The sequence below is a fragment of the Rhinopithecus bieti genome, unplaced genomic scaffold (genome assembly GCF_001698545.2).
Source record: "Rhinopithecus bieti isolate Rb0 unplaced genomic scaffold, ASM169854v2 scaffold_5341, whole genome shotgun sequence".
Classification (NCBI taxonomy): Eukaryota; Metazoa; Chordata; class Mammalia; order Primates; family Cercopithecidae; genus Rhinopithecus; species Rhinopithecus bieti.
The window spans coordinates 1593780-1608044 of record NW_016804835.1 but is presented as its reverse complement, the minus strand read 5'-3'; the positions used below and the strand labels follow the sequence as shown (position 1 = coordinate 1608044).

The 14265-nt window shown below is 39.3% G+C and overlaps 1 protein-coding gene and 1 long non-coding RNA gene across 2 annotated transcripts in view; both read left to right on the top strand.

The window, feature by feature from the left end:
- LOC108528687 (uncharacterized) overlaps positions 1-6915 on the top strand; it is an 11186-nt gene extending 4271 nt beyond the window's left edge. The window contains exons 2-4 of the long non-coding RNA XR_001885250.1: positions 2506-2592; positions 5601-5685; positions 6877-6915. This is a non-coding gene — a long non-coding RNA (uncharacterized LOC108528687). The remainder of the gene's footprint in view (positions 1-2505; positions 2593-5600; positions 5686-6876) is intronic.
- A 6532-nt stretch (positions 6916-13447) lies between these two features.
- The window catches only part of SLC30A6 (solute carrier family 30 member 6), a 36985-nt gene continuing 36167 nt past the window's right edge, over positions 13448-14265 (top strand). The window contains exon 1 of the mRNA XM_017870642.1: positions 13448-13520. Within this exon, the coding sequence (XP_017726131.1) occupies positions 13459-13520 (62 nt within the window). The 5' untranslated portion in view covers positions 13448-13458. The remainder of the gene's footprint in view (positions 13521-14265) is intronic.

Here is a 14265-nt window from a genome sequence, read left to right as displayed (position 1 = left end):
TATATATTTTTTTTTTTTTTTTGAGACGGAATCCCCCTCTGTCACCCAGGCGGGGGGGCAGGGGAAAAATCCCTGTTCCCTGCAAGCTCCGCCTCCCGGGTTCACGCCATTCTCCTGCCTCAGCCTCCTGAGTAGCTGGGACTACAGGTGCCCACCACCATGCCCGGCTAATTTTTGTATTTTTAGTAGAGACGGGGTTTCACCATGTTGGCCAGGATGGTCTCGATCTCCTGACCTCGTGATCCACCCGCCTCGGCCTCCCAAAGTGCTGGGATTACAGGCATGAGCCTCTGCGCCTGGCCTACATTTATAATTTTTTAATACCTCAGTTTCACTGCTTTCTGGGGCTTCAGTGTTTGAGTCAAATTGACCAACTTTAGTGAGGTAGAAATGTAATAAGGTTGGTATAGTGATTGTGGCTTTTACCATCTAGGAAAGTATTTCATTAAAATTAATATCAAAAAATTTATGTTTGTGGCACTTAGCAATCAAATTACTGTGTATGAGCCATTTAAAATTGGGAAGGATTTTTTTCCCCCTGTAATGATACTTTCTTTTGGAATGACAAAATATTCTCTTTAAAAGTAGCTATAGAGTTTTGCTTTTGGAAACCTATACCAGAAAAATTAATAGGGCCATGCCAAATTTTCAGCATAAAAAAAGGCTAAGTATTTTTTAATGATAACTGAAACAATTAGTAATCACAGGTCTTTTGGCATTATTCCCGTTCTTACCGGTAGACATCACAAATTCAATTCATTATAGCACACACTTAAAGTACCGTTTTTTGCCTTCTTCATAGACATAAGTTTCTGCCTCATTATCAGTACTACATCATAGAAAAATGACGGGAATGGTTTTCACCAAATTTGGGACAGTCTGATTTTTAATACGGCAAACAGGATATTCACTCCTTCGCCGCAGGATGAGGCTGCAGTAGAGTGAATATCCTGTTTGCTGTGTAGCCTATGTTTAAAATCAGACTGTTTTCCTCAAAAACAGCTGGAACTGAGGTTCAAGAGATGGATGTGACTGTGTATAGGGAGAGGCATACCATTTTTATTTTTAAAGTATCAACAGAAATCATGATTTCACATTAACAGTACAAAGTCGCAAATGTGAATAATGAGCAGGTATTGATTTGGCCAGCTTTATAAATGTGTAACTTTTAAAACTGGGTTATTTATCTTCTTAAAAATAATTTGTGGAAGCTTGTTGTGTATAGAGAAAATTGGCCTATTGTCTGTTGTGAATTACAATTTTTTTTCACAGTTTGACCTGAAATCTTTTTTCCCCCTTTAGGGTATTACATTCGCCCATGAAATTTTATAGTAAAATCAATCAATTTTTTTTCCTTTAGAGCTTCTTGGTTTTATGTCCTATTAAGAAAGGCTTCCCCAAAGCCCAGATTATAAAATAATACATCTAGGCTTTCTTCAATCAAGTACTCTATAATTCTATATTTTAATTTTCAAAATAATAACAAATTAGAGTAAGGAGTATGATAAGGGTGAAACATTACCTTGACCAAAATACCATTTATTGACTGGCTCATATTTTCTCCCACTGATATTGGATACTGCCTTTCTCATAAGTTAATTTCTCATATGTGTTTGAACTCTCCTTTCTGCTAAGGCTTTCCCATATGATTTCCTAAACTTGGGTGGTAAATCCCCTCAGTCTTCTCTCTCATTGGTGAGCCCTGTCTTTACTATCCCCAAACTGTATACCAGCAGGGGCCAGGGAGACTAGCCAGGGTGTCAGATACTTTGACTGAATGCCTAAGAGAGAATCTCAGGGGTTTTACTGTAATAGTTGCCTGAACTTGCTTTCTTTTTGAGACAGTCCCACTCTGTCACCCAGGCTAGAGTGCAGTGGTGCGATCTTGGCTTACTGCAAACTCCACCTCCCAGGCTCAAGAGATTCTCATCCCTCAGCCTCCTGAGTAGCTGGTATTACAGTGTGCACCACCACACCCAGCCAATTTTTATATTTTTAGTAGAGATGGGGTTTTGCCATGAACTCCTGGCCTCAAGTGATCCCTCTGCCTCAGCCTCCCAAAGTGCTGGGATTACAGGCATGAGCCCCAAGCACAGCCACATATATAGCTTTAATTAGGTGAATTTTCAGTAGAAATTTCCAGTAGAGCTGTTTGGCAAACTGTTTCTTTTTTGGTTCAAATTGCCTTATCCATTTAAAAATAGAGTGTGGTCTGGAGCTAAAAAGCCTGGATTTGAATTTCTGCTCAGCCATTTACTAGCTCTGTGACTTTGGATGACTTACTAAAAGTTGTCTCCACCCACATAGGTTTATTGTGAATATTCAATCCATAAATATACATAAAGTATCTAGAATAAGTGCTTGGTGTATATTGAGTACTTAATAAATATTGGTTATTATTACCACTATCTCGTACCATATCATAGGAACCACTATATCATATCATAAGAACTCTGAAGATGATTAAATATTTAAATGCTGATTTGTATATTGTTTGTTTGAAAGGGGACAATTCATCTCTTTCGAAAACCACAAAGATCCTTTTTTGGCAAGTTGTTACGGGAATTTAGACTTGTAGCAGCTGACCGAAGGGTAAGTTATTCCTTAACCCCAATTTTAATTATTGCACAAACAACATTATAACATTGAAGAAAGATAATTTTTAAGGCAAATAGAAATCACTCCTGATCCCACCACACTGTTTTCATTTTTCTATGTTGGAAAATTGTTTTTTTAGTGTAAAATTGCAGTCATTTGGTGTTAAATTGTTTTGCTTTGGTAGGAAGCTTCTGTTAAAGTTTTGATTCTAATTCTGAACTGTTTTAAAGAAAAATGGTTTTGTGGTTGCTTTTGGTTATTAAGTTTTCAAAAAATTAAATGGATCCAGTCTAAAGCCATGTTTTCTCTTTTATTTATTTTTTTTTGAGATGGAGTTTCACTCTTGTTGCCCAGGCTGGAGTGCAATGGCATGATCTGGGCTCACTGCAACCTCTGCCTCCTGGGTTCAAGCGATTCTCCTGCCTCAGCCTCCGGAGTAGCTGGGATTACAGGCATGGGCCACCACACTCAGCTAATTTTTTGTATTTTTAGTAGAGATGGGGTTTCTCCATGTTGGTCAGGCTGATCTCAAACTCCTGACGTCAGGTGATCCGCTCACCTCAACCTCCCAAAGTGCTGGGATTACAGGCCTGAGCCACCGTGCCTGGCCCATGTTTTCTCATTTTTAATGTAGGGCAAGAAAAATATGTCATGTTTTGAGACTGTAAACAAAAAGATGTAATTGCCATCCTTTTAGGCCACCAATGTAAACCTTCTAGTTACTGTGTTTCATGCTTCTCATTGTTGTCTAAATGATAAATTCTCTTAGGGAACTGACTCTCTCTATTTTGCTCACCTTTTTATAGAAGTACAGTATAAGCATCCAGTAAATATTTGATGACTTTTAAGTAAAGCCAGCTTCAATGAAACAATAATAAACAGTACCAGTGGGCAGTCCAATTGAAACTCTGCCATATTTTCACTATTTTTCAACTCCCTTATCTTCATTTGCTTCCTTATCCAGCTTAGATTCTATGCTCCATCATTATCATTTCCCTCCTTTTTGTTCTTTTTTTTTGAGATGGAATCTTTCTATATTATCCAGGCTGGTCTTGAACTCCTGGGCTCAAGGGATCCTCCTGCCTCAGCCTCCTGAGTAGCTGGGATTGTAGGTGTACACCACCACTCCCAGCTAGTATCATTTTCTTTTACATGCTCTCAACTCTTTTGTGCTCCCCTTCCCTCTGTCTTAATTCCTGGAAAATCCCCAGTCTTCATTAAGTTCACTTTCTTTTCTTTTCTGTTCTGTTCTGTTCTGTTCTGTTCTGTTCTGTTCTTAGATGGAGTCTTGCTCTGCTGCCCAGGCTGGAGTGCAGTGGCATGAGCTCAGCTCACTGCAACCTCCACCTCCCGGGTTCAAGCGATTCTCCTGCCTCAGCCTCCCAAGTAGCTGGGATTACAGGCACGTACCACCAGGCCGAGCTAATTTTTGTAGTTTTAGTAGAGATGGGGTTTCACCATGTTGGCCAGGATGTTTTCGATCTCCTGACCTCATGATCCGCCCGCCTCGGCCTCCCAAGGTGCTGGGATTACAGGCGTGAGCCACTGCGCCCAGCCAAGTTCACTTTCTTTCTACTCTGTACTTGCATCTAAGCAACTGAATGTAACCTGAGAGAAACAAAACCATGCAACTGGTCTCACTTTGAATTCATGATCAGACAGACCATTAGTGCTGCCTGTATTTCTTTCATTCTATATTTCCTTCGTTCATTCAATTTTCCAATTTCCTAGATGGCTGTTTCATACCATGTTCTTTCATTTCTATCCTCAAGCTTCTAATACCATCTTCATCCTCACCCTAACCCAATGATCTTGCTTCCTGTTTCACCAAGGGAAAAGAAGTAATCAGAAGAAAACTTCTACATCCTGTCATTAGCACATCAGCCATCACTCTGCCTTCCCTCCTGTTTCTCTGGACAAGCTTTCAGTTATCCTCTATAAAGCCAGTTCTTTCACTTGTTACCTGCTGAAAGATGATGTCCGTATAATTGTTCTGTTTCTTGCATCATTGTTTTTCTTGCATCATTCTCTTCTTTCTTGCATCGTAATTACATGTTATAAGTTCCACTCTCAGGGCTGCTTCATTTCTCAGCTTCCTTTTGTAGCAAACCTCCTTGAAAGAATTATCAGTACACTATATTCACCTTCTCTTCTCCCCATCTCTATTAAACACGTACCAGTTTGGCACTGGTCCCCACTAATTTACATAAACAGCTTTTACAAGGTAACCAAAAACCTCTGTGTTGCCAAAATCAAGATCTTTCCTTATTTCTCATCTTACTTGATTGATGTTGAACAGCCAAGGTCAGTACTTTCTTTTTTTTTTTTTTTTTTTTTTTTGAGACAGTCTCGCTCTGTCACCCAGACTGGAGTGCAGTGGCATAATCTCGTCTTACTGCAACCTCCGTTTCCCTGGTTCAAGCAATTCTCCTGTCTCAGCCTCCCAACTAGCTGGGATTGCAGGCACCTGCCACCATGCCTGGCTGATTTTTTTATTTCAGTAGAGATGGGATTTCACCATGTTGACCAGGCTGGTCTTGAACTCCTGACCTTCACCCGCCTCGGCCTCCCAAAGTGCTGGGATTACAGGCATGAGCCATTGCACCTAGACAAGATTAGTAACTTTTAGGAACATCATTATGCCCTTTATTCAGATTCACCAGTTGCTTACCTTTTACCCCATTTGCTTCATCATTGTCTCTATAATATGTACCTATGGAGACAAAATGCATATGTATATATATTTTTCTCAACTATTTGAGAATTTCTATGTCAGAATTTATTTTCTCTTGAACAACTCTCCTTCTGGAATTATTCCTTTAAATTTGTATACTATAACTTAGCTGATGACACTTTTGGTAGATGTGGAAAGTGTGACACAGACTTTTTGAAGGAAGTTACATTTATTCCTTTGAATATCAGAGTATAAATTATAGCAACTTGAGCAGACCCTGTGAAATTTGTCACTTGTGTACACATAAGAGTGATTTTTATTTTCACAGTCCTGGAAGATACTGCTCTTTGGTGTAATAAACTTGATATGTACTGGCTTCCTGCTTATGTGGTGCAGTTCTACTAATAGTATAGGTATGTCACCTTGGTATTTTTATGGAGTTGTTATTTTCACTTTTGTTTTTCTCATTGGAAATAAAGGTATATCTTATATAGAATATATTCTGAAATGTATTTAACTCAAATGATTTAAATAAGGGAATATATTTAAAACTTCCTTGTAAACTATAAAACTTTGTTCATTTGTTAGCATTGTATCTTTTTTTCTTTTTTAAGTTTTTTTCCTTTTAAAATATATTTTAAAGTAGAAATGGGGTCTCACCATGTTGCCCAGGCTGGTCTCAAACTCCTGAGCTCAAACGATCTACCCACCTCGGCCTCCCAAAGTGCTGGGATTACAGGCGTAAGCCGCAATGCCTGGCCATTTCCATTTTAAATAAGCTGTTATTAAAAAAAAAAATCATTAAATCTCTTTGGAGATTTGTTTTTGTTTTGTTTTTTTGTTTTTTTGTTTTTTTTTTGAGACGGAGTCTCACTCTGTTGCCAGGCTGGAATGTAATCTTGGCTCACTGCCGACTCCCTGGTTCAAGCGATTCTCCTGCCTCAGCCTCCCAGGTAGCTGGGATTACAGGCACACACCACCAGGCCCAGCTAATTTTTGTAGTTTTAGTAGAGATGGGGTTTCACCATGTTGGCCAGGATGGTTTCAATCTCCTGACCTCATGATCTGCCCTCCTTGGCGTCCCAAAGTGCTGGGATTAGAGGTGTGAGCCACCGCGCCCAGCTGGAGATTTGTTTTTAATGTAATAGATTAAAACTTTAGTTTATACAATTTATAAGTTAGATTTTTAGGTTTATTGGCTTTTCCTTAAAATCCTTAAAAAAAAGGGAGTCCTGTAATTTTTTCTTGTATCTTAACTTTTTGTGTTTGTTAATGCATTGTTCTTTTGTTCTGTTATTCAAACAATACATTTGAAATAGTGCTGAGATTACAGAAGCAGGCAGAAAATGGTCACAGGGCTTTTAACATTCATTGCTTCATTTTCCTAATGGAGAAATCAGGTTGGGTGGTAAGCTTTTCTACCAACCAACTTTGGCTACATATATTGATCAAATTTACTAGATAACTGGCAATATATCAGGTTGGCCAGTGACTCAAAAGGTTTTTTGGTGATGGATACCCCTGGTAGAAATAATTTGGGTGACTTGCTGTATTTTTTTAGAGGGGTCAGTAATATTTTAATCATTTTTTTGGTTGTTTTGCAGCTTTAACTGCCTATACTTACCTGACCATTTTGATCTTTTAGGTAAGTTTTAGGAAATCTTAATGTTTTGGAGCCAATAAGGAATTTGGTAGAAATGTGGTATAGCCATACAATTCAGCAATAAAAACAGCAGCTACTGATATCGTATAAGAAAACAATAAAAACATTATACTATGAAGACAATCATAAAGGACCACATATTGTATGATTTCATTTATATGAAATGTCCAGAACAGGCAAATCTATGGAGAGAAAAAGTAGATTATGAAGAAGTTTTCTTTGCTTAAAGGAAAGTAATCTAAATAAGTAAGATTATCAACATAGAACAAACACACAAACAACAATAGTTAGAGACATAACAGTAATTAGAGGCTGGGTGGGGTGGCTCATGCCTGCAATTCCAGCACTTTGGGAGGCCAAGGCGGGTGGATCACTTGAGGTCAGGAGTTTACGACCAGCCTGGCCAACATAGTGAAACCTCGTCTCTACTAAAAATACAAAATTAGCCAGGCATGGTGGCTTGTGCCTGTAGTCCCAGCTACTTGGGAGGGTGAGGCATAAGAATCGCTTGGACCCAGGAGGCGGAGGTTACAGTGAGCCGAGATTGTGCCACCACACTCCAGCCTAGGCAACAAGAGTGAAACTCAGTCTCAAAAAACGAAAAACAAAACATTTATAAATTTGATTATATTAAAGTTAAAAACTCTAGGTAGCAAATGTCACCATAAACAGAGAATAACCTGAGAAGATATTTGCAATTCATACCTCAAAGGACTAATTTTGCTAATATTTGAAGGGCCCTACAATTTAATAAGACGAAGACCCAATAAAAGAAAAGGAAGAAAAAAATTTATAATACATACAGAGAATTTACAGAACAGGAACTATAAATGACACTTATGAAAAGTTGCTCATCTTCACTAACAGTAAGAGAAATGCAAATTAAAATTACTCCGAGATGCTGTTTTGCCTCTCACGTTGGGAAAGATTAAAAAATTTGAGTATAGCTGTGTTGTTGAGTGTGTTAGGGAAACACGTGCTCTTTTGTTTTTAAAAAGATGGCTTTATTCGGCTGGGCGCAGTGGCTCATGCCTGTAATCCCAGCACTTTGAGAAGGTGAGGAGGGCGGATCACAAAGTCAGGAGTTCGAGACCAGCCTGCTCAATATGGTGAAACCCCGTCTCTACTAAAAATACAAAAATTAGCCAGGCATGATGGTGGACATCTGTCGTCCCAGCTGCTTGGGAGGCTGAGGCAGGAGAATTGCTTGAACCTGGGAGGCAGAGGTTGCAGTGAGCTGAGATCGCGGCACTGCACTCCAGCCTGGACAACAGAGTGAGACGCCATCTCAAAAACCAAAACAACAACAACAACAAAAAACACCAGTTCACTGTAAATGTGAATGTTTGAATGTTTGTTTTTGGATTCTCAGGTCTGTCCCATTGATCTGTATGTCTGTCCTTTATGCCAGTACCATCAGTCTTGATTACTGCAGCTCTGTAGTAGGTTTTGAAATTGGAAAGTGTGAATATTCCAGCTTTGTTCTTTTTCAGGATTGTTTTGGCTAAACAGGCATTCTTTTTTCTCAAGCTGGAGTGTAGTGGGTTGACCTCGGCTCACTGCAGCCTCAGTCTTTACCTCCTGAGCTCAAATGATGCAACTCAGCCTCCTGAGTGGGTGGTATCACAGGCTTGTGCCACCACATCTGCCTAATTTTTTGATATTTTGTAGAAATGAGGTCTTCCTATGTTGCCCAGGCAGGTCTCAAATTTCTGGGCTGAAGTGATCCTCCTGCCTTTCCCTCCCAAAGTGTTGGGATCACAAGCGTGAACTACCTGTCCTGGCTGGAAACAGGCACTTTCATACATTGCTGATGGGAATATAAATTGGTGCAGCATCTCGAGGGCAGTTTGGCAATATCAATTAAATTTAGAAATGCCCATAACCGGCCAGGCGCGGTGGCTCACGCCTGTAATCCCAGCACTTTGGGAGGCCGAGGCGGGCAGATCACAAGGTCAGGAGATTGAAACCACAGTGAAACCCCGTCTCTACTAAAATACAAAAAATTAGCCGGGCGCGGTGGCGGGCGCCTGTAGTCCCAGCTACTCAGGAGGCTGAGGCAGGAGAATGGCATGATCCCGGGAGGCAGAGCTTGCAGTGAGCCAAGATCACGCCACTGCACTCCAGCCAGGGGGACAGAGCGAGACTCCATCTCAAAAAAAAAAAGAAATGCCCATAACCTTAAACATAGCAGTTCCTTTTCTAGTAATTTATGCTACAGATACATTCCTGTGGTTAAAAATGAGTTGCATATGAGGTTATTCAGTACAAAAGATTGGAAACAATCAGTATGTGAATGATGAAATAAATTATGGGGCATGTATACCCTATATTTTGGTACATATATATCATAGAATTCTCAAACTTGACCATACATCAGAATTACTTGGAAGGTCTTGTTAAAATACATATTGCTCCATTTCCAGAGTTACTTATTCAGAAGGCCTAGGGTAGGACCCAAGAATTTTCATTTCTAGCAACAGATGAAACCGATCCTGCTGGGTATAGGGAACCCACTTATCTATGTAATTAAATATTATGTAGCCTTAAACAATAAAGCCAAAGCATTTTATGGTTTAGAGGTCCTAATGAGGGGAAAAAGCAAGATATACAACAATGTATATAGTATGCTGCAATTTGCATTAAAAAGGGGGAAAGTAAGAATACACGCATGTTTACACATCCACACACTACAGTCATTTGCTTGTATTTGCATAAATATACATAGGAAGGATAAACAAGAAACTGATAGTAATAGGTGTCTTTAAGGAGGAAGACTCTGGCAGGGAGACATAATTTAAAATCTTCCCACTATATATCTCTTTTGTAAATTTTGAATTTTAATTATATAAATAAAATGCCAATTTAAAAATAAATAAAAGCAGATTAAGTATGTTACTGCCAAGAGTGGTATCTCATGCTTGTAATCCCAGTGCTTTGGGAGGCTGAGACAGGAGGACTTTTGAGCCCAGGAGTTTGAGGCTGCAGAGAGCTGTGATCTAAGCACTGTACTCCAGCCTCAGTGACAGAGAGATACCCTATAGACCAGGCACAGTGGCTCATGCCTGTAATCCCAGTACTTTGAGAAGCCAAGGTGAAAGGACCGCTTGAGCCCAGGAGTTCAAGATCAGCCTGGGCAATACAGTGAAACCTCATCTCTACAAAAAATTTTAAAAATTAGCCGAGTGTGGTGGTACACACCTGTAATCCCAGCTACTCACTGAATAGTAGGCATTAGGATCACTTGAGCCCAAAAGGTTAAGGCTGCAGTGAGCTATGATTGCACCATTGTACTCCAGTCTTGGGTCTTGGTGACAGACTGATACTTGTCTCAAAAAAAAAAGGATTTTATTTTATTTATTTTTGAGACAGGGTCTCACCCTGTCACCCAGGCTGGAGTGCAGTGGCACGATCTTGGCTCACTGCATGCAGCCTCCGCCTCCCGGGCTCAAGTGATTCTCCTGTCTTAGCCTCCCGAGTAGCTGGGATTACAGGTGCCCACCACCATGCCCGGCTAATTTTTGTATTTTTAGTAGAGATGGGGTTTCACCATGTTGGCCAGGCTGGTCTTGAACTCCTGACCTCAGGTGGTCCTCCCGCCTCAGCCTCCCGAAGTACTGGGATTACAGGCGTGAACCACTGCGCTCAGCCCATTCATACACTTTAAAAAGTTACTTTGGGGAATAATTATTAATGTTCCCAACCATATTTGATAATAATAAACTAATGGTAATAAAAATAGTAAAATTTTAAAACTAAAGTAATGATGTTTCCCTAATGTCTTAAGGTTCATAAGGAAAATCTTTTCATTTAATGTGAAGAAGTTTCTTTCTTTAGAGGCTCATAATCTGCCATATGAGTTAGCTATCGATATATAATGTTTCAGATGAAAGGTGTGATTTAGATTCATCTAGAGCTTCATTAATATCCAAACACAGAAGAAAGTGGTTATCTGATTTTAGACTATTGTTAATAAATGCTACTGTTTTTACAAAGAGGTGTAGAAATATATTTTAATAGAGAACATTAATACCAAAGTGGTGTTATTAAACTATGGAAATTAAAATAATTTATGCATATAAATAAAATCAAACATATTGAATGATTTGTTGATAAATGGGTGCTGATTTTTAGATTTATGTAGTAATGGGAAGTAAGTTCAGTTAGTGTACCATATTTCATCAAACATTAGATATCAACAGTTTTTTAAGACAAATACTTATTTTATGTGTCCCCAAGAAAAATGCTACTAATTCAGCTGTGATGTACTGTAAGTTGTAAGACTAACCCTGATTTGAGGAGTATTAAGATGTGAAAAAACATCATGAACTGTAAATCTTTTTTTTTTTTTTTGAGATGGAGTCTCGCTCTGTCGCCCAGGCTGGAGTGTAGTGGCTGGATCTCAGCTCGCTGCAAGCTCCGCCTCCCGGGTTTACGCCATTCTCCTGCCTCAGCCTCCCGAGTAGCTGGGAATACAAGCGCCCGCCACCTTGCCCGGCTAGTTTTTTATATTTTTTAGTAGAGACGGGGTTTCGAACTGTAAATCTTAAAAGTGATGAACTGTAGATAAAGTTCAGAGATTTTATCCATTTTAAGGATAAAATTTTCAAAAGTTAATGTTTAGACACTGAATTTTCAGATTTCTTATTAGTAACAAATATCTATAGAGTATTATTTATGAAGAAAAATTTTACAATTAATAATTGAAGCTTTGGCCGGGCGAGGTGGCTCACGCCTGTAATCCCAGCACTTTGGGAGGCCGACGCTGGCAGATTCCCTGAGCTCAGGAGTTGGAAACCACCCTGAGCAACGTGGTAAAAACCCATCTCTACTAAAATACCAGAAAATGAGGTAGGCATGGTGGTGCACTCTTGTAATCCCAGCTACTCAGGAAGCTAAGGTGGGAGAATTGCTTGAGCTTGGGAGGTAGAGGTTGCAGGAGCCAGGATTGTGCCACTGCATTCCAACTTGGGTGACAGAGTGAGACTCCGTCTCAAAAATAAATAAATAAATTAATTAATTAATGATTGAAGCTTCAATTGTATATTTCGTTTTTCTTTTCTTTTTTTTTTTTTGAGACAGGGTATTGCTCTTGTCACCCAGGCTGAGTACAGTGACATAGTCATTGGCTCACTGCAGCTGCAATCTCCTGGGCTCAGGCGATCCTCCTACCTCAGCCTCTGGGGTACCTGGGACTACAGGTACTCACCACCACACCTGGCTAATTTTTGCATATTTTTGTGGTGACACGGCATGACATGTTGCCTAGGCTGGTCTTGTACTCCTGGGCTGTCAAATAATCCACCTGCCCTGACCTCCCAGAGTGCTAGGATTACAGCCATGCGCCACCATGCCCAGCCTAATTGTATATTTCTGACTGCAGAAACTCATTTGGCTGCCTTTATCCAATGCAACTTCAAAAATCATCCATCCATTCAAAACCAACCTAGATGATTTGCTTAACTTCAATGTAAATACCATATTCTTGCTACTTACATGAATCGGAAGTGAGGTTAGCACACTATATGAACCCTGTCATGAGTGTGAAGTACTCTCAAGGAGTTAGCTAGGGCTCCTTTGATTGTAGCCATCAGACTTCCACTGGAGCTATACTGGGGGAGCAAAGGTGTAGGATACTTAATTCTACAGATTCAGGGGTGTTAATGGAATCTGAGGGCAGAGGTTTAGCTGGGCTCCACTGTAAGAATCAAACTTTTCTTTATCTGTCATCTCTGTTCCCTGTGTGTGGACATTGTTGAGCTATTTTCTTCCTGTAGGTCAGCATTCCCTACTCCCAAATCCGGGGATAGAAATATAAATACTGCTCCAAATTTTCAAATTTGCATTTCCATCATTCAATAAAGCAGCCAAATTAAGCCTGGAATGCCTTGGTTCCAGTTCCAAATCCTACTTCCAAATCCAGAGCAGCATTTTGACCCAGCTTAGGTTACATGCGTCAGGTGCCTGTCTATGGATGAGTCAGCTGTGGTCAGGGAGTAGGGTCATGTTAAGAACATACCAGTTCCCAGCCAGGCGCGGTGCCAAAATAAATCTCTCTACTACACTTGGAAAATGAACATAATTTTATCTCAGTCAAAATGTTGTCAAGGTATTATTAATATTTAGTTTAACTTTTAACAAAGATGAAGTGTATCAAAGTTAAAATTATATGTGTCATTTTTTAGCATTTTCAGTTACAGAAACCATTTAGGGTGGATAACATTGTATAGTAGCAGTATGAGTTTAGGTTCTACTTAACTGACTTGATGTATTATAACTTTATTCTGTTCCTTCACATGTTAAAATCTTACAAGTATGCCACATGTTCAGATACTCACTATGATTAGATGGTAAACTACTAGAATTAATTGTCTTAATAAATTATTAGAGTAATTTATTATTAATTTAGTCTGTGCAAACACGGATAACTTTCAACCACTTAGGAATTCTGAAAACTTAATTTCTCTTCACATGTTCTCTTCTAGTTCTAACACTAAATTTATTTTTCTTTTTACTTAGTTTAATGACATGTTTAATAAGTTACTGGGTAACAATGAGGAAACCTAGCCCTGTCTATTCATTTGGGTAAGTTCAAATTATTTTATTTTTTGCTAACTTATGACTACTAAGATATTATTTATAGTAGACAATAAAGAGCTAGCTAGAGTATTTCTGGAAAATAAATGCTGTGTACTTAGTGAAATGATGATCAGATAGTGAAAATAGATAGGTTGGGCACAGTGGCTTACCCCTGTAATCCCAGCACTTTGGGAGGCTGAGGCACGCAGATCACCTGAGGTCAGGAGTTCGAGACCAGCCTGGCCAACATGGCAAACCCCTATCTCTACTAAAAATACAAAATTCATCCAGGTGTGGTGGTGTGCACCTGTACTTCCAGCTACTTGGGAGGCTGAGACAGGAGAATCGCTTGAACCCAGGAGGGGGAGGTTGCAGTGAGCCAAGATCGTGCCATTGCACTCCAGCCTGGACGACAGAGCAAGACTCCGTCTCAAAAAAACAAAAGAAAATAGAAAAGCATCTTCCAAGAAACATAAATATTTAAGGTATAAATCATATTAAAATAAAATGTTCACATTAGGTTTTTTACATTTTATAAAGCAAATATTTAAAGTTCACATTAAGTTCTTTAATATTTTGGGAATTTATTTTAGCTAGAGCAAGTACAAAGGATTTTCATGTTAGTGTATCTTCTAGATGTTAAATAAATGTGATATAGTTTAATACTAGGCAGTGGTAAAGATGGATTTTCATCTGAAACTGGATTTGTGATAGCAATGGATCAACAAATAATTTGAGATTTGTTTCCATA